Source organism: Podarcis cretensis (assembly GCF_951804945.1).
Source record: "Podarcis cretensis genome assembly, chromosome: 18".
NCBI classification, from domain to species: domain Eukaryota; kingdom Metazoa; phylum Chordata; class Lepidosauria; order Squamata; family Lacertidae; genus Podarcis; species Podarcis cretensis.
Genome location: NC_137188.1, coordinates 12606562 through 12629069, shown reverse-complemented (window position 1 = coordinate 12629069; position 22508 = coordinate 12606562). Strand labels below are relative to the sequence as shown.

The 22508-nt window shown below is 49.9% G+C and overlaps 1 protein-coding gene across 2 annotated transcripts in view; it reads right to left on the bottom strand.

Moving 5' to 3' along the window:
* Positions 1-17901: 17901 nt before the first annotated feature.
* Positions 17902-22508, bottom strand: part of REXO1 (RNA exonuclease 1 homolog) — a 36619-nt gene continuing 32012 nt past the window's right edge. For both annotated transcript variants that reach the window (XM_079960457.1, XM_079960458.1), the window contains exons 15-16: positions 21327-21447; positions 17902-19722 (exon numbers count right to left, since the gene is read on the bottom strand). In XM_079960457.1, coding sequence (XP_079816583.1) covers positions 19634-19722; positions 21327-21447 — 210 coding nt within the window. In that variant the 3' untranslated portion in view covers positions 17902-19633. The remainder of the gene's footprint in view (positions 19723-21326; positions 21448-22508) is intronic.

The following is a 22508-nucleotide window of genomic DNA, read 5'->3' as shown; positions in this document are numbered from 1 at the left end:
ACAGGATGAGACCCTCCCTGCCCGCAGACTGTCTGGCCAGAGGGGTGCATGCTCTGGTTATCTCCCGCTTGGACTACTGCCATGCGCTCTATGTGGGGCTACCTTTGAAGGTGACCCAGAAACTACAACTAATCCAGAATGCGGCAGCTGGACTGGTGACTGGGAGTGGCCGCCGAGACCATATAACACCGGTCTTGAAAGACCTACACTGGCTCCCAGTACGTTTCCAAGCACAATTCAAAGTGTTGGTGTTGACTTTGAAAGCCCTAAACAGCCTCGGTGTAGTATACCTGAAGGAGCGTCTCCACCCCCATCATTCTACCCGGACATGGAGGTCCAGCTCTGAGGGCCTTCTGGCGGCTCCCTCACGGTGAGAAGCCAAGTTACAGGGAACCAGGCAGAGGGCCTTCTTGGTAGTGGCACCCTCCCTGTGGAACACCCTCCCACCAGATGTCAAAGAGAACAACAACTACCAGACTTTTAGAAGACATCTGAAGGCAGCCCTGTTTAGGGAAGCTTTTAATGTTTGATATACTACAATATTTTAATATTTATTGGAAGTCGCCCAGAGTGGCTGGGGAAGCCCTGCCAGATGGGCGGGGTCTAAATAAAAAATTATTATTATTATTATTATTATTATTATTATTATTATTATTCAGGTTGTGAATGGGGAAATCCCAGACTCTTTTCGCCTACGTGCTCAGCCAATAAGCCTGCAGGGGCAATGCAGACCCACACCACAGTCCCAAATCCTGCCTCCTCCTGGTCTCTCTTTGCAGGGGTGTGGGGTCCAGGGGGGCAGCGCCAGAAACTGCTTGGGCACCCCCCAGGAGAGGCCTCAGAGCGGCGCCCATGTGGTCCTCTGCTACGGCAACGACAAGCTGTTTCTTCCCTGGCACAGCGCTCTGTGATGTGGTCCACATCCGAGGTGCTTCCAAATGGCGCCGGTCCGTCGCGGTCGCTCCTCTTCCTCCCACAAGGATGCCAGGGGGGTCGTCGGTCCTGGGGGGCTTCTTCTTCGGTTCGTGCTGGCTCTTGCGGAATTTGGCCCGTCGGTTTTTGAACCACACCTGGGTGGAAGAATGAGTGTTACATTGGCCTACTGGAGGACAGGGGGTAGGCATGTGTGATGGACTCGCTAGTCCTGAATGGGGCAACTGTGCCCCCAAAAGACCAGGTGTGCAGCCTGGGAGTCATTTTGGACTCACAGCTGTCCATGGAGGCACAGGTCAGTTCTGTGTCCAGGGCAGCTCCATCTGGGATGCAGGATGAGACCCTCCCTGCCCACAGACTGTCTGACCAGAGTGGTGCATGCTCTGGTTGTCTCCCGCTTGGACTACTGCCATGCGCTCTACGTGGGGCTACCTTTGAAGGTGACCCGGAAACTGCAACTAATCCAGAATGCGGCAGCCAGACTGGTGACTGGGAGCGGCCGCCGGAACCACATAACACCGGTCTTGAAAGACATACATTGGCTCCCAGGACGTTTCCAAGCACAATTCAGAGTGTCGGTGCTGACCTTGAAAGCCCTAAAAGGAGCGTCTCCACCCCCATCGTCCAGCCTGGACACGGAGGTCCAGCTCCGAGGGCCTTCTGGCGGTTCCCTCCCTGCGAGAAGTGAGGTTACAGGGAACCAGGCAGAGGGCCTTCTCGGTGGTGGCGCCCGCCCTGTGGAACGGCCTCCCATCAGATGTCAAGGTGATAAACAACTACCTGACGTTTAGAAGACATCTGAAGGCAGCCCTATTTAGGGAGGCTTTTACTATTTGATGAATTATTGTATTTTAATATTTTGCTGGAAGCCGCCCAGAGTGGCTGGGAAACACAGCCAGATGGGCGGTGTATAAATTATTATTATTATTATTATTGATAGAGGAAGAGGAAAGAGAGGAGAGAGACAGCCCAGTCCTCTCAGTTAGTGTTCATTTGCTATGAAGGATAGTGTGCTTGAATGCACAAACCAGCGGCCCTCCCCGATTTGCAGAAAGCTAGCAGCTCAGGGAGAATGGCGCAGACTGCGGCCACCTTCCCGCTGGGCCACCTATGTGCCAAATTTTTAAGCTGAGGATAAGTCTGTGTCCTTCCTAGCTCTGTCCCAGGAGAATACCAAAGTATAAACCAGTATGGCCAGTGGAATAATCCTCTCTTGCTGGTGGGGGGGGGACGGTTTGGGTGTGTGGGAGGCAAATGGAAAATTGAGAGGTGGTGCTATGTTAAATGAAAGTGCCAGCCAGGACGTACAATTATCTGCAGGAATGCCCCTATCATAAACTGGGAGGTTGACTTTTGAAGGGAACGATGATAAGGACCCAAACCTTTCATCCTGGCGAATTACAGGGATGGGAAAAGGTCAGGGTTTGACCCCTGCAGAAATATCAGGGCTCTTTTGCAAGACAGCCCTGCTCCCAAGCGAACGGGTTGCACGTACCCTCCAACATTTCTGCAATGAAAATAGGGACATCCTAATTTCAATCATAATCCCAGACAGGGCCAGATTTCGGTTTGATGAGGCCCTGAGTTACTGAAGGTAAGGGGGCCCTTTATATGTCCAGCTGTCCTTTGTCAACAACAAATAGTCGCTGGTTTTGTTGTTGTTGTTGTTGAATATATGCTATATGGTAATTGATGGGGACGCGGGTGGTTCTGTGAGTTAAACCACAGAGCCTAGGACTTGCTGATCAGAAGGTTGGCGGTTCAAATCCCCACAATGACGGGGTGAGCTCCCGTTGCTCGGTCCCTGCTCCTGCCAACCTAGCAGTTCGAAAGCACATCAAACTGCAAGTAGATAAATAGGTACCGCTCCGGCGGGAAGGTAAACGGCGTTTCCGTGCGCTGCTCTGGTTCGCCAGAAGCAGCTTAGTCCTGCTGGCCACATGACCCGGAAGCTGTACGCCGGCTCCCTCGGCCAATAAAGCGAGATGAGCGCCGCAACCCCAGAGTCGGCCACGACTGGACCTAATGGTCAGGGGTCCCGTTACCTTTACCTTTAATAAAAAGGATTCTATGAAGGAGAAAAAACTGGGACATCGCAAGGTCATGCGTGCAGCGTTGGTCCCCTCCTCCATCATCCTTGCAAGTTGACGCCTCTGGCCCTAACTGTTCCCCTATGAAATATTTCACTGCCAGCAACCCAGACAACGCGGGTCTGCCCCAGAGGCAGACTTGAGAAACGCCTGCCTTCTCTGCAGCATGTGGACGGGTGCTGGGGAAAGCGAGGCGAATTTCCCCACCTCCCTCTCCGCCGAGGGTGCGCCCCCAAAATTACCTGTACGCGAGCCTCGGGCAGGTTGGCGAAGGCGGACAGCCTCTCTCGGGTGCCCATGTCTGGGTAATGGGTCCGCTCAAACGCGCTCTCCAAAGCCTCTCGCTGCTGTGCCGTAAAGACAGTGCGGCTCCGGCGGCGCCTCTGCAGTAGGCCATAGTGCAGGTCCAGGAAGATTTCTGTGCATGTGCAAAAGGCTTTTATTATTATTATTATTATTATTATTATTATTATTATTATTATTTGCGGAGGAGGGAGAGGGAAAGAAATGCAAGCCTGGACTGTGGTGGGAAAACCTAGTCCGTCTAGTATTAAGCTAAGAAATGGGTAGGCAAACGAAGGACCGGGGGCCGGATCCGGCCCAGTTGCCTTCTCAATCTGGTCCGCGGATATGGGGGACTCCCTGGTCCTGAATGGGGTAGCTGTGCCCCTGAAGGAGCAGGTGTGCAGCCTGGGAGTCATTTTGGACTCACAGTTGTCCATGGAGGTGCAGGTCAATTCTGTGTCCAGGGCAGCTCCATCTGGGACGCAGGATGAGACCCTACCTGCTTGCGCACTGTCTCTCCAGAGTGGTGCATGCTCTGGTTATCTCCCGCTTGGACTACCGCCATCCACTCTATGTGGGGCTACCTTTGAAGGTGACCCGGAAACTGCAACTAATCCAGAATGCGGCAGCTAGACTGGGGACTGGAAGTGGCTGCTGAGACCACATAACATTGGTCTTAAAAGACCTACACTGGCTCCCAGGACGTTTCCAAGCACAATTCAAAGTATTGGTGCTGACCTTTAAAGCCCTAAATGGCCTTGGCCCAGTATACCTGAAGGAGCATCTCCACCCCGGACACCAGGGTCCCTCTCCTGAGAGCCTTCTGGCAGTTCCCTCCCTGCGAGAAGCAAGGTTGCAGGGAACCAGGCAGAGGGCCTTCTCGGTGGTGGCGCCCTGTGGAACGCCAACCCCCCCACCAGATGTCAAGGAAATAAACAACTACCTGACTTTTAGAAGACGTCTGAAGGCAGCCCTGTTTAGGGAAGCTTTTAATGTTTAATAGGTTATTGCATTTTAGTGTTCTGTTGGAAGCTGCCCAGAGTGGCTGGGGAAACCCAGCCAGATGGGCAGGGAAAGGTTGTGGACCACTGGGCTGAACTTCACTGCATGTAATGCTCTGAAGGAAAATGTAATGAAAATGATATATAGATGGTACATGACCCCAGTTAAACTTGCCAAAATATACCATTTATCTGATAATAAATGTTGGAAATGTAAAGAACATGAAGGAACATTCTTTCACCTCTGGTGGACCTGCCCTAAAGTGAAGGCCTTCTGGGAAATGATATATAATGAGTTGAAAAAGGTATTTAAGTATACCTTCACTAAGAAACCAGAGGCCTTCCTTCTGGGTATTGTCGGCCAGAAGGTGTTAAAGAAGGATCTAACATTTTTTATGTATGCAACAATGGCAGCAAGGATACTCATCGCTAAGAGCTGGAAAACTCAAGATCTACCCACACTGGAAGAGTGGCAGATGCAGCTGATGGACTATATGCAACTGGCCGAGATGACTGGTAGAATCCGAGACCTGGGACACGAGAGGGTTGAGGAAGACTGGAGGAAATTCAAGATTTATCTACAAAAATATTGTAATTTGGTTGAATGTTAAGAAGGATGCTAGATCACAAATAACTGCCTACCACTGAATTAGATCTGAATTTGACGATAAGTGAGATTAAGGAAAATATAAATTTCTTGGAGAATTGTTAGATTTTATTTAAATGAGTGGAGATAAGATCGCAAACAAGTGGGTAATTTGCTTGGAAAAAAATTTCGTAACAATGTAAGTGGGAGCGGGAGATGTGAGGGAGTCCAAAGAAATGATGAAATTATGTTATGATATAAGTAATGTTGTTTATTTATGCATTTGTATTCAAAAAAACTTTAATAAATATGTATTTAAAAAAAAATATTATTATTATTATTACAAGGAGCAGCACAGAGACTAAGGAGGGTGAGGAAGATGGCAGGCAAGCAGGGCCACTATCCGAGCTGTTTGTAAGTAAGAAGGCAGGCAGGTGCGGGGGGCAGACTTAAGACCCTTTTCTCCTAAGGGGCCATCTGTCTGGGATGCTTTGGTCGGCATCCCCGGGGGTTGAGCTGGATGACCCCAGGGGGTCCCTTTTCAATTCTACAATTCTACAGTTCTGTGACTGATCTCGACCGCCCAACAACCCCGTTTTGCAGAACCAACAGCCCACCTTGGAGGGCAGCCAGCCCAGCCCCTTTTACCTGCCAGGTGATCCATGGCGGGGACGGCGCAGAAAGGCGTGAGTTGAGTCGAGGGTGCCAGCGGAAAGGGGGAGCAGCACCCTCCCGGAGCTTGCGGAAGATGGGGTGGTACTGCGTACACGAGAGATGGAGATGTCATCAGCGGGAAAGCGACGCTGCCAGTTATATGGTACATGGTCCTCTTTTGTCTAGAAGAATAGAGGGAGGCAAATGTATTAGCCAAAGAACCTGGCAAAGTCTGCAAGAGGCAGCTTCAGAGGGAGTAAAGGTAAAGGTAAAGGGACCCCTGACCATTAGGTCCAGTCGTGGCCGACTCTGGGGTTGTGGCGCTCATCTCGCTTTATTGGCCGAGGGAGCCGGCGTACAGCTTCCGGGTCATGTGGCCAGCATGACTAAGCCGCTTCTGGCGAACCAGAGCAGCGCACGGAAACGCCGTTTACCTTCCCGCCGGAGCGGTACCTATTTATCTACTTGCACTTTGACGTGCTTTCGAACTGCTAGGTTGGCAGGAGCAGGGACCGAGCAATGGGAGCTCACCCCGTTCATCGCAGGGATTCGAACCGCCGACCTTCTGATTGGCAAGTCCTAGGCTCTTGGGTTTAACCCACAGCGCCACCTGCGTCCCTTTCAGAGGGAGTAGGTCTTCTTAAAATAAAATAATAATACAGTCATACCTCATGTTACATACCTTCAGGTTGAGCGTGTTCAGGTTGTGTCCCGCGGCCACCCAGAAGTAATGGAACGGGTTACTTCCGGGTTTCACCACTCGCGCATGTGCAGATGCGCAAAATGACGTCATGCGCATGTGCAGAAGCGGCGAATCGAGCACGCGCAGACGCAGGTTGCGTTGTGTTCAGGTTGCAAACGGGCCTCCGGAACGGATCCCATTCGCAACCAGAGGTAGCACTGTAATAATAATAATAATAATAATAATAATAATAATAATAATTTTCTTTTAGGATCACACACAAACACACACACACATACACACAGTGGTACCTTGGCTGTCAAACTTAATCCGTTCCGGAAATTCCATTCCAAAACCAAAGCGTTCCAAAACCAAGGCTCGCTTCCCCATAGAAAGGAATTCAAAACAGATTAATCCGTTCCGGGCTTTTAAAAACAACCCCTAAAACAGCAATTCAACATGGATTTTGCTTTCTAACGAGACCGATGATCCATAAAATGAAATCAATAAACAGTGTACTGCAGTCACACAATCGATCCACCAGGAGCTGAACTGGGTTCCATGCAGTCGCAAAAACAAAATGAAAAAGAGCCACAAAAACAAAAACGCAAAATAAATAGGGAAAAAAAGACAGACCTCAGCATTACACTCAAAACGGAGCACGTTCGGCTTCCAGAAAAAGTCCGCAAACCGGAACCCTTCCTTCCAGGTTTGCACCCCCACATAAATCACTCACCAACTCGCAAGATCTCTGTTTCTTTCTCTCTTCCTTCTTCACTCCCTCGCCTTCATGGCTCTAACTCCCAGCTCCTGTTCATCCTCTGCTATTTAACAGCTTGGGGGATTTGGGGGAAGGCGTGTTGTAAGCGAGGGGCACGTGTCAAACTCCGACCTCTCCCCCCCAACTTTCCTCCTGCACCCCTCCCCAAAACTAGTAGGAACTTAACCAGAGCTCAGCCAAATTTGTGTGTGTGTTTGTGTGTGTGTGTGTGTGTGTGTGTACCTACCTATATATATATATACATATATGTGTAGATAGATAGATAGATAGATAGATAGATAGATAGATAGATAGGTTTAAAATACAAACATACAACTAGGGTAGGTATAACAAGGTTAAATAAAAATAGGGGGGGGGGACTTCATGACTTAAAAGCAAGAAAAAAATATGAAAAAAGAAAAAATAATGAAAAGAAAACCAAAGATTTATCAAAGGACAACATCATGTCCTTCAAATATTTTTTTTTTTTTTTACAAGAAACTTCCAATCGTTCTTTTTCTATCGTTGTGGTATTATCTCGCAGTTTTATTTTGTATCCTTTTTCATACATCCTACTAAGATATTTGTTACATTTATTTAATAATAATAATAATAATAATAATAATAATAATAATAAATTTTATTTATTTCCCGCCCTCCCCAGCCGAAGCTGGGCTCAGGGCGGCTAACAACAATAAAATAGTAAAACATGTAAATAGTATTTAGCGTTCGCAAGTGTCATTCCAGTTCTGCTAAGGCATAACTGCTGGCTCAGAGTGGTCTTTAGGCTTTCCAAGGAGTAAAGTTTTCTGAGCATGTAAAAAGATCACCATCACCACCACCTCTCTCCTGTCCATTTTAAAAAGAAGCCCCACTCTCGCCTGGACAGGTATGAATGAATGGATCTACATTTGCGTCAGCCATCGGCCGCAGCAATAAAACAACAATACGACATACGAAGAATGATTAATGGACTTCAATGTCTGTACACTAATGCGCAAAGCATGGGTAATAAACGATGAGCTTGAGCTCTTGGTACAACAAACTAAATATGACATAATAGGCATCACTGAAATCTGGTGGGATAAGTCCCACGACTGGAATGTAATAATGGAGGGTTACAATCTATTTCAGAGAAACAGACCAGACAAGAAAGGAGGAGGAGTGGCGTTATATGTTAGGGATATGTATACCTGTGAAGAGATCCAAGATTTAGAACCTCAAAGCCGAAGTGAGAGCATTTGGGTCAAAATTAAGGGAGAGATGAATAACAGGGACCTCATTGTGGGAGTTTACTATAGATCCCCAAGCCAAACGGAGGACATAGATGATGCCTTCCTGGAACAGATGGCCAAGCATGCAAAAGGAAGGGAGATAGTAGTAATGGGGGACTTCAATTACTCGGATATTTGCTGGATGTCAAACTCAGCCAAGAGCATAAGGTCAAACAGATTCCTCACTGGCCTTGCAGACAACTTTGTTGTCCAGAAAGTGGGAGAAGCAACAAGAGGAACAGCCATTTTAGATCTGGTCCTAACCAATGTTGATGACCTGGTTAGTGGGGTAGAAGTGGAAGGATCATTAGGCGCGAGTGATCATGCTCTTCTGAAGTTTACTATACAGCGGAAAGGAGCAGCCAAGCATACTAGGACTCAATTTCTTGACTTTAAGAAAGCCGACTTCATAAAACTTAGGGAAGTGCTGGGTGAGATCCCATGGACAGTAATACTAAAAGGAAAGGGAGTTCATGATGGCTGGGAGTTTGTTAAGAGGGAGATAGTAAAAGCACAACTTCAGGCAATACCAATAAGACGGAAACATGGAAGGTGCCTAAAGAAGCCAGGGTGGCTATCTAAAGAACTTTTAACTGAGTTAAGATTAAAAAAGGATGTGTACAAAAAATGGAAAAGGGGGGAAACCACCAAAGAGGAATTCAAACAAATAGCCAGCACGTGTAGACACAAAGTCAGAAAAGCTAAAGCACAGAATGAACTCAGGCTTGCTAGAGAGGTTAAAAGCAACAAAAAAGGCTTTTATGGGTATGTTCGTAGCAAAAGGAAGAACAAAGAAACAGTGGGGTCACTCAGAGGAGAAGATGGTGAAATGCAAACAGGGGACACAGAAAGGGCTGAACTCCTCAATGCCTTCTTTGCCTCAGTCTTCTCCGATAAAGAAAACAATGCCCGACCTGAAGAATTTGGAGCAAATGATTCAGCAGAGGAAACACAGCCCAGAATAACTAAGGAGATAGTACAAGAATACTTGGCTAGTTTAGATGTATTCAAGTCTCCAGGGCCAGATGAACTGCATCCAAGAGTATTAAAAGAACTGGCAGATGTGATCTCAGAACCACTGGCAGTCATCTTTGAGAATTCCTGGAGAACAGGCGCAGTCCCGGCAGACTGGAGGAGGGCAAATGTTGTCCCTATTTTCAAAAAGGGGAAAAGAGAGGACCCAAATAATTACCGCCCAGTCAGTCTGACATCAATACCAGGGAAGATTCTGGAGCAGATCATTAAGCAAACAGTCTGTGAGCACCTAGAAAGGAATGCTGTGATCACCAATAGTCAGCATGGATTTCTGAAAAATAAGTCATGTCAGACGAACCTGATCTCGTTTTTTGACAGAATTACAACCCTGGTAGATGAAGGGAACGCAATGGATGTAGCCTACCTTGATTTCAGCAAGGCATTTGACAAGTTGCCCCATGATATTCTTGTAAAGAAGCTGGTAAAATGCGGTCTTGACTATGCTACCACTCAGTGGATTTGTAACTGGCTGACTGACCGAACCCAAAGGGTGCTCATCAATGGTTCCTCTTCATCCTGGAGAAGAGTGACTAGTGGGGTGCCACAGGGTTCTGTCTTGGGCCCGGTCTTATTCAACATCTTTATCAACGACTTGGATGATGGACTCAAGGGCATCCTGATCAAATTTGCAGATGACACCAAACTGGGAGGGGTGGCTAACACCCCAGAGGACAGGATCACACTTCAAAACGACCTTGACAGATTAGAGAACTGGGCCAAAACAAACAAGATGAATTTTAACAGGGAGAAATGTAAAGTATTGCACTTGGGCAAAAAAAATGAGAGGCACAAATACAAGATGGGTGACACCTGGCTTGAGAGCAGTACATGTGAAAAGGATCTAGGAGTCTTGGCTGACCACAAACTTGACATGAGCCAACAGTGTGACGCGGCAGCTAAAAAAGCCAATGCAATTCTGGACTGCATCAATAGGAGTATTGCATCTAGATCAAGGGAAGTAATAGTGCCACTGTATTCTGCTCTGGTCAGACCTCACCTGGAGTACTGTGTCCAGTTCTGGGCACCACAGTTCAAGAAGGACACTGACAAACTGGAACGTGTCCAGAGGAGGGCAACCAAAATGGTCAAAGGCCTGGAAACGATGCCTTATGAGGAACGGCTAAGGGAGCTGGGCATGTTTAGCCTGGAGAAGAGGAGGTTAAGGGGTGATATGATAGCCATGTTCAAATATATAAAAGGATGTCACATAGAGGAGGGAGAAAGGTTGTTTTCTGCTGCTCCAGAGAAGCGGACACGGAGCAATGGTTCCAAAGTACAAGAAAAAAGATTCCACCTAAACATTAGGAAGAACTTCCTGACAGTAAGAGCTGTTCGACAGTGGAATTTGCTGCCAAGGAGTGTGGTGGAGTCTCCTTCTTTGGAGGTCTTTAAGCAGAGGCTTGACAACCATATGTCAGGAGTGCTCTGATGGTGTTTCCTGCTTGGCAGGGGGTTGGACTCGATGGCCCTTGTGGTCTCTTCCAACTCTATGATTCTATGATTCTATGAATAGAAATAAATAGTCAATTATATACAATACATTTTAGGGCTTTGAATCAATAGTGGATCTTATTCTGATTGCCCCAGCTAAAAAACCTTGCCACCTTTGCGTTCACCTGCTCATCTTGACCTGCCCAGAGAAAGTGAAGCAAGTGAACGTGAGCAGGTACTCAGTGGGTGCAAAATAAGGATCAGGCAGACTCAGCAAATGGAGAAAATGAAGGTGAAGTTTATTGCCAGGCAATAAGGACCCAGTTTGGAATCTCTTCCAAAAGGAACTGGGACCCCGATTGACAGAAATCCAGAGGTCTTTATACCTGAGTAGATCACAGCAAATCAGTGGCGTAGCGTGGGGGTGCAGGGGGGGCCGGCCGCACCGGGCGCAACATCTGGGGTTAGGGCAAATCCACAGGTTAGGGGGCGCAAATTACTTGCCTTGCCCCAGGTGCTGACAACCCACGCTACGCCACTGCAGCAAATCATAGATCATGAGACAACCATGAGACAGTCACGATATTGTCAGCAAAGAATAGCCAATTAGGAAGCTTCTTGCTGTGCTTCCAGCTCCTGGTCAAGCACTGGTCAAACACCGAGTTCAAGTTCTGCTTTCCGATGCTTGCAGTGACGCTCTGTCTAACCTCTGCCCTAGTTATGACAGGACAGGGGGGTTGGAGAATTTGTGGTTTTGCTCTTCCTGTTCTGTGGATTAATTTAGCCTGTATCTGAGGGGATTTTGTACCAGAATCTCTGATTCACGTCTTCCCCATGTCCAGGGTTCACAGATGTTTGTAGGGGAAAGGTCAGCTCTTAATCTTGCTGTTTCAAGCAATATGCAGTTAGCTAAGGCACAGCTTCCCTTTGATTCAAAATGGATTATAAAATACTGTAAGCCTTGATTATGTGTGAGCATATATGAATATATTGATTTCTGATAACTGATTATATGAATAGCATAGGGGTAGCCCTTCTTCCTTGCCTCAAAAGGACCCTGGGGCAGTGGCTGGGTGACCCGAGATGGACGATAAAAGAGGGTTGATAATCTCAGTCCTCAAGCCTTTATCAAGAGGGCAAGCCAGAAGGGCATGTGCCACCGATTCAGGACTGCCGTCTCCAGAGGGACGTTTTTCGTGTGGGATCTGTTGGCATTGTCCCTCAAGTCCAGCCGAGGGCATCCTGCGAGAGTAAAAGCACGTCTATATTTTAGAATTGCTCGGTTATGCAGATCGGGTGCCAGAGAGTGGAAATGGGAAGAAAAATAGTCATGCCATGGGCAAAATTTCCTTATTGTGGCCAAGCTGTTCTGACGCTCGAAAGGTAAAGGGACCCCTGACCATTAGGTCCAGTGGTGGCCGACTCTGGGGTTGCGGCGCTCATCTCGCTTTACTGGCCGAGGGAGCCGGAGTACAGCTTCCGGGTCATGTGGCCAGCAGGACTAAGCCGCTTCTGGCGAACCAGAGCAGCGCACGGAAACGCCGTTTACCTTCCTGCCGGAGCGGTACCTATTTATCTACTTGCACTCTGAGGTGCTTTCGAACTGCTAGGTTGGCCGGAGCAGGGGGACCGAGCAACAGGAGCTCACCCCGTCATTGCGGGGATTCGAACCGCCGACCTTCTGATTGGCAAGTCTTGGGCTCTGTGGTTTAACCCACAGCGCCACCAGTGTCCTGGCGCTGACAGATTAGACGGTTTGCTTTACTAAAACCCAAAGTGAGTAGCTGTTGTGGTGATAAACCACCAGAGTGAAGTTTTGGATAGACCATTTTAGTCCAGGTGCTTTTGGGATCTTGCAGTACAAGGGATATTAGACTGGGGGGGATTTGAGTTTAGGCAAAGCCAGGACAGCAAAACCTTGGGGCCCCTAATCCTTTGCAGAGGGGATTTTGCATTCGGAGGCTGGGGGGGGGTGTACAGGGGCAGAAAAAGAGATGACTTCTTTGCTGGGGACGCTAACAAGGTCTGACAAGCGTGGAGAGGGCTTGGAGAGACGATTTCCTCCTCAGCCAGCATGGGATGGTCAAAATGCGAACCCACCAAGGCACCGGGAGATGTGGAGGCCCACAGATGTGCAAGCAATTGGGGAAACCACCCAGTTTCGGTGGAGGGTTCGCAAAGAACACCTCCCTGTTCTATGCGATGATGTTTAGGACAGAGAGGAGCCTGCCCACAGACTGTCTGGCCAGAGTGGTGCATGCGCTGGTTATCTCCCACTTGGACTACTGCCATGCGCTCTCCATGGAGCTGCCTTTGAAGGTGACCCGGAAACTACAACTAATCCAAAATGCAGCAGCCAGACTGGGGACTGGGAGTGGAGACCATATAACACCAGTCCTGAAAGACCTACATTGGCTCCCAGGACGTTTCCGAACACAATTCAAAGTGTTGGTGCTGACATTTAAAGCCCTAAATGGCCCAGTAGACCTGAAGGAGCGTCTCCACCCCGGACACCGGGGTCCTTCTCCCTAGTGCCTTCTGCTGTTTCCCTCCCTGCGAGAAGCGAGGTTACAGGGAACCAGGCAGAGGGCCTTCTCAGGGGATGGAACGCCCTCCCATCAGATGTCAAGGAAATAAACAGCTATCTGACTTTTAGAAGACATCTGAAGGCAGCCCTGTTTAGGGAAGCTTTTAACATTTGATGAATTATTGTATTTTAGTAGTTTTCAATGTTTGGTGTTCTTAATATTCTGTTGGTAGCCGCCCAGAGTGGCTGGAGAAACCCAGCCAGATGGGCGGGGTATAAATAATAAATCATTATTATCATCATAAAATTCCATGTGCCTGTGAGCTTGCTTTCTCCCTCCCTCTCAATCCTAAGTTTCTTGCGTGTTGCATTGTTTTCTTTAGATTGTGAACCTGAGGCCTGGGAGCATCTCAGAACTGATTTTTCTTTCTTGTTGTAAACCTCTCCAAAATAAGCTACAAGATCACAGATGCTAATAAAGAAATGGATATAGGCAAGTGGCAAGCCAAAAATGTGAACATCACCAGCTGATATTTGCCACACTAACTTCCATGTCCGGATTGTGCCATCGAAACAGCCATGCATTCATTTTTCATGGCTTTTTTTGGTATGTGGTTTGGCCCAGAAAAGGGCCTTTGCACATGTTCTTTGGTTGGAGAACTAGCTTGGAGGGAGAACAGCGCTTTGGGGCTCACGGATCTGGTCCGGGAAGAGCAGATTCGAGATGTGCGCATTGAAACAAGCAAACATCCGCCCCAGGTGCAAATAGTAAAAACTGCCCAAAAAAAAATAGTTAACAAGAGCACAGATGTGCTCAGGAGATCAATGGCTTTGCACCCTTCAGACGTGGCTCGCTAAAGAGCTTACCTCCATCCTCTAATCAGCTTCCTGATTCCTGATCGATCCGTTGGCTCGCTAAGCTCCCCCACCCCACTCCAAAAAAACCCCTTTTTACGTGCCCTACGCTTTTAGATGACCGTGCCCACCCCCCACGATTTGCTCCGGCTGTCTGGGAACAAAACCTAGTTTTATAGGAATGAAATTGCCTTTCAAAAGGTGGGATCGATCACTCCCGATCACCCCTGACCCCTACGGCCTCGTGGCTGCGCGGAGGGGGTTAAGCTGAACGAAAGGATCCTGAATGCTTCACAGCGGGGGTCCCCTCTAAAAAACCCCACACTGCTGGGACAGCCGAACTGGGAGATTGCCCCCTTCCCAACTGCTAGCCTTCTGTGAATCAACACGGCTTTCTACAGTCCTGGTGGGGACATAGCGATTCCCTTATGTAGAAGGGCTGTGGGGTTTGGGGCTTTTTTAAGTTTGGGGAAAAGGCAAGGAAAAAGTGGTTTATAAAAGGATGCACGACCAAGTAGCTACAGGAAAGATCTTTTCTCCACCTCTCCTAACACTAAAACTCGCAGACTATCCAACGAGGCTGAATTGCTGGACCGTCCAGGCCAGGCAAAAGAATCACAGAATCGTAGGAAGGGATCCTAAGGATCGCAGAGGGTCGTCGAGTGTAACCTCCTGCAATGGAGGATCATCGAGTCCAGAGGTTCCCAGACTTGGAACTTTGTTGTTGTTTAGTCATTTAGTCATGTCCGCCTCTTTGTGACCCCCTGGACCAGAGCACGCCAGGCCCTCCTGTCTTCCACTGCCTCCCGCAGTTTGGTCAAACTCATGCTGGTCGCTTCAAGAACATCATCCAACCATCTCATCCTCTGTCGTCCCCTTCTCCTTGCGCCCTCCATCTTTCCCAACATCAGGGTCTTTTTCAGGGAGTCTTCTCTTCTCCTGAGGTGGCCAAAGTATTGGAGCCTCAGCTTCAGGATCTGTCCTTCCAGTGAGCACTCAGGGCTGATTTCCTTCAGAATGGAGAGGTTGGATCTTCTTGCAGTCCATGGGACTCTCAAGAGTCTCCTCCAGCACCAGAATTCAAAAGCATCCATTCTTCGGCGATCAGCCTTCTTGATGGCCCAGCTCTCACTTCCATACATCACTACTGGGAAAACCATAGCTTTGACTATACGGACCTTTGTTGGCAAGGTGATGTCTCTACTCTATTCCGAACTTAAAAATGGGAAGCGTAATGGTGGTGGTCAACAAGAGAGGTTCAAAGACTCTCTCAAGGCAAATCTAAAAAAATGTAGTATAAACACCGGCAACTGGGAAACACTGGCCTGCGAGTGCTCTAGTTGGAGAACAGCCTTGACCAAAGGTGTCCTGGGCTTTGAAGACACTCAAACTCAGGACGCGAGGGAGAAACGTGCTAAGAGGAAGTCACGCTTGGCAAACCCTCACCGGGATCAACTCCTGCCCGGAAACCAATGTCCCCACTGTGGAAGGACGTGTGGATCCAGAATTGGCCTCCATAGTCACTTACAGACTCATTGTTAAAACCGTGTTTATCGAAGACAATCTTACTCAGCTACGAGTGATCATCAAAGAATAATAATATAATACAGTGGTACCTCGGGTTACAGAAGCTTCAGGTTACATACGCTTCAGGTTACACACTCCGCTAACCCAGAAATAGTACCTCGGGTTAAGAACTTTGCTTCAGGAGGAGAACAGAAATCGTGCTCTGGCGGGGCGGCAGCAGCGGGAGGCCCCATTAGCTAAAGTGGTACTTCAGGTTAAGAACAGTTTCAGGTTAAGAACGGACCTCCGGAACAAATTAAGTACATAACCAGAGGTACCACTGCAATAGTACTAGATTCAGATAGGTAGCCATGTTGGTCTGATGCAGTCAAAATATATATAAAAATTAAAAAATTGCCCATTAGCGCCTTATGAGACTAACTAAGTTTGTTCTTGGTATAAGCTTTCATGTGCATGTTGGTCTTTAAGGTGCTACTGGACAATTTTTTTATTATTATTATAGAATGGTAATTATTATTATTGGCCAAATATCACCTGATTGGAGATGAGCGTCCGAAGTTCCTGGCTGCAAACTGAAGCAATCTTCAAATGCAGCCACGGAACTGGCAAACTAAGGAAGCTTTGGTGGCGATTCCGAAGCTGTCGCTGGAAGAGGGGAAGGGGAGAGATGAAATGGGACGACGAAATCCCCCAAAACACTGAACCGGTGGTCGATTCAGTGGGGAGCTTTCGACTCAGGGACATTTCTTTGCAATGCAGCCCCCTTCAGACACCACGAGGCGCAAATGGGTTGTGACAGGTCCTTCGATATCTCAGCGGGAGACTCTTGGCTGGCCAGCCACCCTCCCCGCTTCTGTGACCGTCCATCCCACATTTGCCAGCCAAAAGGAGCTTACAAGATGGAAATTAACCGGAGAAGTGGTTTTAATGAGGCTCAGCACCCTGATCGATAGCGTGGACAATGGGAGGCTCTGGCGTAGGGGTGGCGATCGGGGGCTGACCCCCACGAGGAACCCAGCCAGGGGGGCAAACAGGCTTAAAATAGGCATGTTTAACGCAGCAACGTCTCCATCGCAAAAAGACCCGGCTGGCTCTGCCTGACCTCTGACCCCCACCTCCTGAAGGCGAGATGCCAGAGTGGACGGCCCAGTGGGTTTCGTTCCGATTTTTCCTCCGCGATCCAGACTCCTCGAGCGAGTTGGGAGGCGACACGTCAGGTTTCCAAAACCGTGCCCGGCGTGGAGAGAGCCGTTCAGAGAGCGGCTTTCCTCCCAACGCCGGAACTTGTGAAGATGCGATGGAGCTGGAAGCTGGGGGATGGAGGGGAAATGGAAGGGGTTCTTCGCGCCGTGCAAACTATGCCGGAGCGAGAGAATGCAAATAGTGCGAACTATGGCACTCCTCTCCATTCTGAAGGAAATCAGCCCTGAGTGCTGACTGGAAGGACAGATCCTGAAGCTGAGACTCCAAGACTTTGGCCACCTCATGAGAAGAGAAGACTCCCTGGAAAAGACCCTGATGTTGGGAAAGATGGAGGGCACAAGGAGAAGGGGACGACAGAGGACGAGATGGTGGGACAGTGTTCTCGAAGCTATGAACATGAGTTTGACCAAACTGTGGGAGGCAGTGTAAGACAGGAGGGCCTGGCGTGCTCTGGTCCAGGGGGTCATGAAGAGGCAGACACGACTAAACGACTAAACAACAACAATGGCACTCCTCCTGCAGGAGGGAGAGAGAGAATGCAAAAAGTGAATGCATTTTCAGGGCGGGGTTGAAGCCTGTGCCACTGATTGGCTCGCCTGTCGTGACATCATAGAGTGTTCATCCAACGGTGAAGGAGAATGAAGACAGGAATCTGCCTTGTGGACTCTCAGGAGGGGAATGGCTCCTCTTAATAGGAGAACCCCCCCCCCTCCAGTGGTTATCTGGGATCCATACCCCCTATCTAAGAAGAAGCATTCAGCTGTCTCAAGAGGGACTGCGTTCTTCCAAATTCTTGCACACACAGCTGGTACTTCGACCAAGTATGGAGGAAACCCAAGACCCTCTCTGATTTAAACTTGAAGGTTTCTGGCTTTTCGCAGGTGAAACGTTCGGCAAAGTTGTGGCCTTTCAAAAATAAAATCTCAGGATTATCCACACACACACCCCTTTATCCCCGATACACTCTCCAGTAAGCAGAATAACACACACACACACACACACACAGAGAGAGAGAGAGAGAGATAATCTCTAAAACAACCAACCGTGCTTTCCACAAATAGCCAGGATTTTTTGTTTATTTATTAAAAAAAAAAACCATTTACAAAATAGTGTTAACAGGTTTTTACCAGTTCTGCATATACAAAGTCTACAGAGCCCGTTTTTTTTTTTTTTAATTAACTGTACAGTGTTAACAAAACAAAGGAGATTTGGGAATCGTCAACCAGGGAACGGCTGAGGTCAGCTGTGGAGGAGGTCGACCTACGCTAAGGTTATTATTATTAATAATAATAATAGGGGTTTTTTCCCCAGGGGCTGAGGAGACCTGCTTTCTCCTCTTATTACCCAGGAAGGAAGGAAGGAAGAGGGCAGATTGGGAGCAGCAAAAACATGGAACTGGTATTTAAAGGGAATGAACGGCTTCTGACGGCGTTGGGAAACATTTGAACTGAGAGAGCATTTTAGGTTCTCTCCTTAAATGAAAATTCGGGGGACAGAGGAGGGAAGAGTTTTGTCAGCTAAAATAGCTTGTAGTGCAGAATTGCCCCCTTGTTTTAAATAGATAACCAACACCCCACCCCACCCCACCCTGTCTTCTAACTCGCTCTGTTCCTAGAACATTGCTATTTACACTCACGGATAACTGGGCGTGTGTGAATTTGAGGAGGTGGATTCAACCATCAACACCCCTTTCCGTTTTACGCCAAGGCAAATATTTCCACCTGCATGCCCCCCCCCAAAGCGAGCTGGGTTAGGTTTCCCCACGGGGCGTTCACAGAGCAGCGATTAGCAATTATTAGGAAGAAGTGTTTCCTAGTGTTTTTTTAAAAGTCGTGGTTGAGCTTGGAAGTGAAGTGCGATATGCTCTGAACAGTGGAGTTCCCTGGATTTGCAGTTGCGAAGGCGGACGAATCGTAAGGGTCCCTGCAGAGACTCTGCCACGCTCACGCCCCATTTTCCACCCTGGAGGACTTGCGCAACTGCCGATTCGGGGTCTCGGGTGGCGGGCGGTGGACCCGTCATGGGAACGACTGCCAGCCCCTTATCCGGGGCAATCCGATGGGGCAACCCTCTGCCTCGGGAAGGAGTCCGATGATGCAGGCAGCAGAGACCGGGGGGGCCTGCTGCGCTGAGAGACGGGGTGAGGGGAACCCCCTCTTTGCAAGGGGGCCCATTTCCTGTGGGTCGGCACCAGCCGGCTGCACCGAAGGCCCCCAGTGCTCCTGGCGCGAGCGCAATGCCCTGCCGTACCCACAGCCGGGACTCAAACGTATATCCATGCCGGCAGTTCTGCTGCCCTGCCAACCGCACGGCGCCTCCGCCTTCTCCCCTGGGGTTGCGGGTTTGGAGGGATCGGAGCCTCCGCAGCTTGCCCGAGTCACTGCGGCCGACTTCCCAACATGTGGCGGCGCACAGGGAGCCCCACGTTAAGTCCCCAAAGGAGAAGCGAAGTTTCCGTTTTTCGAGGTTCGCGAGCGGGACGGGGTTTCGGGGAGTTAGGCGCCGCCCAGATTTTATCCTGGAGTTCTCCGGCGGGCCTACAGGTTGTGGGGGACGGGGGCGTCACGGCCAGCCTCGCGAGGTCACACGCTTTCTCAGTGTGACGGCAGAGGAGTGGTGACGCCACCAGCAGCAGCTACGCAGGGATACCTGCGAACACAGAAGGGGGGGAAGGTCCAGACTCCCCAGAGGCCGTTATCATTATTATTATTATTATTATTATCATTATTGCACTGCACCGGTAAAAGCGGAAGAGGCAAAGGAGAAAGAACGGCGGAGGCCGCTCCTCTATCACCGCTTCACTTTTGCGTCTTCCTTGATCTTCCAGATCATCAGTTCCATGCACGCCCGGGCGTCCTCGCTCGAGTCGTGGCCTTCCACTGCCGGGAAGAAAAACAAAGAGAGAACGCAGGACGTTGTGACTCATCTTCTGCGGCAGTGGTGGCCAAACTCGGCCCTCCAGGTGTTTGGGACTACAATTCCCATCATCCCTGACCACTGGTCCTGTTAGCTAGGGATGATGGGAGCTGTCGTTCCAAAACAGCTGGAGGGCTGAGTTTGGTCACCGTTGCCTTGGGGCGACCAAAGAGGGACTCAGGAAGATGGGAAGGAATTGGGGTGGGGCGGAGAGGGACTGCAATACCCCAAGGACCGCCTCTTTCCATATGAACCTACCCGGACCCAGAGATCATCTTCTGAGACCCTCCTTCCTGTACCTCCTCCTCGAGAGGTCCCGGAGGGTGGCAATATGAGAACAGGCCTTCTCTGCAGTGGCCCCCCGTCTGTGGAATGCTCTCCCCAGGGACGTTCGCCTGGTGCCTTCATTATACACCTTTAGGCGCCAGGCAAAAACGTTTCTTTTTAACCAGGCCTTTGGTTGACCTCATCGGCATCCTATACCCTTTTAAAATGTGGCTCTTTGGGTCATTGTTCTTATTTTGAATTTACATATTGTGATGTTTTCTGTAAACCGCCCTGAGACCTCTGGGTATAGGGCGGTATATAAATTCAATCAATCTTGGCCCTTGGCTCTGGGACCTCAGCGTCCGGGCTGAACGATGCGGGTGGAGACGCTCCTTCAGGTATACTGGACCGAGGCCGTTTAGGGCTTTCAAGGTCAGCACCAACACTTTGAATTGTGCCCGGAAACGTCCTGAGAGCCAATGTAGGTCTTTCAGGACCCGCATTATATGGTCTCAGCAGCCGCTCCCAGTCATCAGTCTGGCTGCCGCATTCTGGATTAGTTGCAGTTTCCGGGTCACCCTCAAAGGTAGCCCCACGGAGTGCGCATTGCAGTAGTCCAAGCAGGAGATAACCAGAGCATGCACTACTCTGGCCAGACAGTCTGCGGGCAGGGAGGGTCTCATTCTGCGTCCCAGGTGGAGCTGCCCTGGACACAGAATTGACCTGCCCATCCATGGACAGCCAGGAGTCCAAAATGACTCCCAGACTGTGCGACCTCTGCCTGGCTCCCTGCACAATCTCTCTTCTCGCAGGGAGGGAACGACTAGAAGGCCCTCGGAGCTGGACCTCAGTGTCTGGGATGGACAATAGGGGTGGAGACGCTCCTTCAGGTCTACTGGGCCGTTTCCGGCTTTCAAGGTCAGCACCAACCCTTTGAATTGTGCCCGGAAATGTCCTGGGAGCCAATGTAGGTCTTTCAGGACCGGTGTTACATGGTCTTGGCGGGTGCTCCCAGTCACCAGTCTAGCTGCCGCATTCCGGATCAGTTATAGTTTCCAGGTGACCTTCAAAGGCAGCCCCATGTAGAGGCCATGGCAGTAGTCCAAGCGGGACTGTAAGGCTGTTCCTTTATGGGGAAAAGGGCACTGGGGTGTGTGGAATTGGAGCTGTAGGACTTTAGAGAGGCTGGTGTTCAGTGGCCAGGGCTTTGCTGCTCAGGAGCGGAGAGGGCGGAAGGCGGACTGAAGACCCCACGGATTCCCTCCCTTGCTCCCCATCCCTCCCCCCTCCAAAATCTCACCGCTGTCCTGGATGATGCGCTTGAGGTAGTCGGCCATCAAGGTGCGCAGCGCCCGCTTGTACGGCAAGCCCAGGCGGTGAGGGAAGACGACAGCCGTGTCCACCACAGTCCCGTGGATGAGCTGCCAGGAGAGACGGACGCAGACGGGGTCAAAGGGTTTCCCTTTCCCCCAAGTACCGTATTTTTCGCTCTATAGGATGCACTTTTTCCCCTCCAAAAATGAAGGGGGAAAGTGTGTGCGTCCTATGGAGCGAATGCAGGATTTTGCTGAAGCCTGGAGAGCGAGAGGGGTCGGTGTGCACCGACCCCTCTCGCGTTCCAGGCTTCAGGAAGCTATCTGCAAGCCTGCAGAGCCCGACGGGAGTTCCCTCTAGGCTCCCAAGGCTTGCGCACAGCCGCCTGCAACCTGAAGCCCGGGGAGCGCGGCGCTGTGCACCCTGGGCTTCGGGCAGCTCTCCGCAAGCCTTGGGAGCCCGGCAGGAACTCCCATCGGGCTCTGAAGGCTTGCGGATAGCAGCCTACTGTCCCCGAAGCCAAAACAGCGAGACGGGGCGTGTGCAGCCCTCCGTCTCGCTGTTCCAGCTTTCGGATGGCTGCGCAAAGCCTCCGCAGGGTGGAGGCTACAAAGGATGTCCCCGAAGCCTCAAGCCTTTGGAGTGCAGCTGTGCTCCAAAGGCTTCAGGGATCTTTGATGCTGGCGGTGGGGAAAAGCAGCACTTCTCCCCACCGCCAGCCCCACAAGCTCAGGGGGCAGCGGCAAGGCCTGCTATTGAACGCACCTTGAACGCACCTTGTTTTTGAGGGGGAGAACAAGAAAAAAAAATTCCCCCCTATTCTCCCTCTCCTATGATCCAGTGCAGCAAATAGAGCGAAAAATACGGTACTTCTGCTAAGTTCTTCTGCACCAGTGGAAACCCTCGCACCACCAGGAATGTGTCCTCGGACCCCCCACTTGGGCCGGGCAATTATCTGGCTGTCAACTTTGTGATATCATCGCTGGCTAAACATCGCAATATGTACACTGATAGATCGCGAGGCCCGAAATAAGGACCAGGCTACGCAGAGGCATGGGCTGGATTTGTGGTTTTCCCACGCCGTGATTTTTGCCATCGCCTGCTCTTGCAATCCACTGCCTGCCCCCCGGGGGAGAGCTGAGCCGGCCGAGTTAACAGGGGCTGCAGG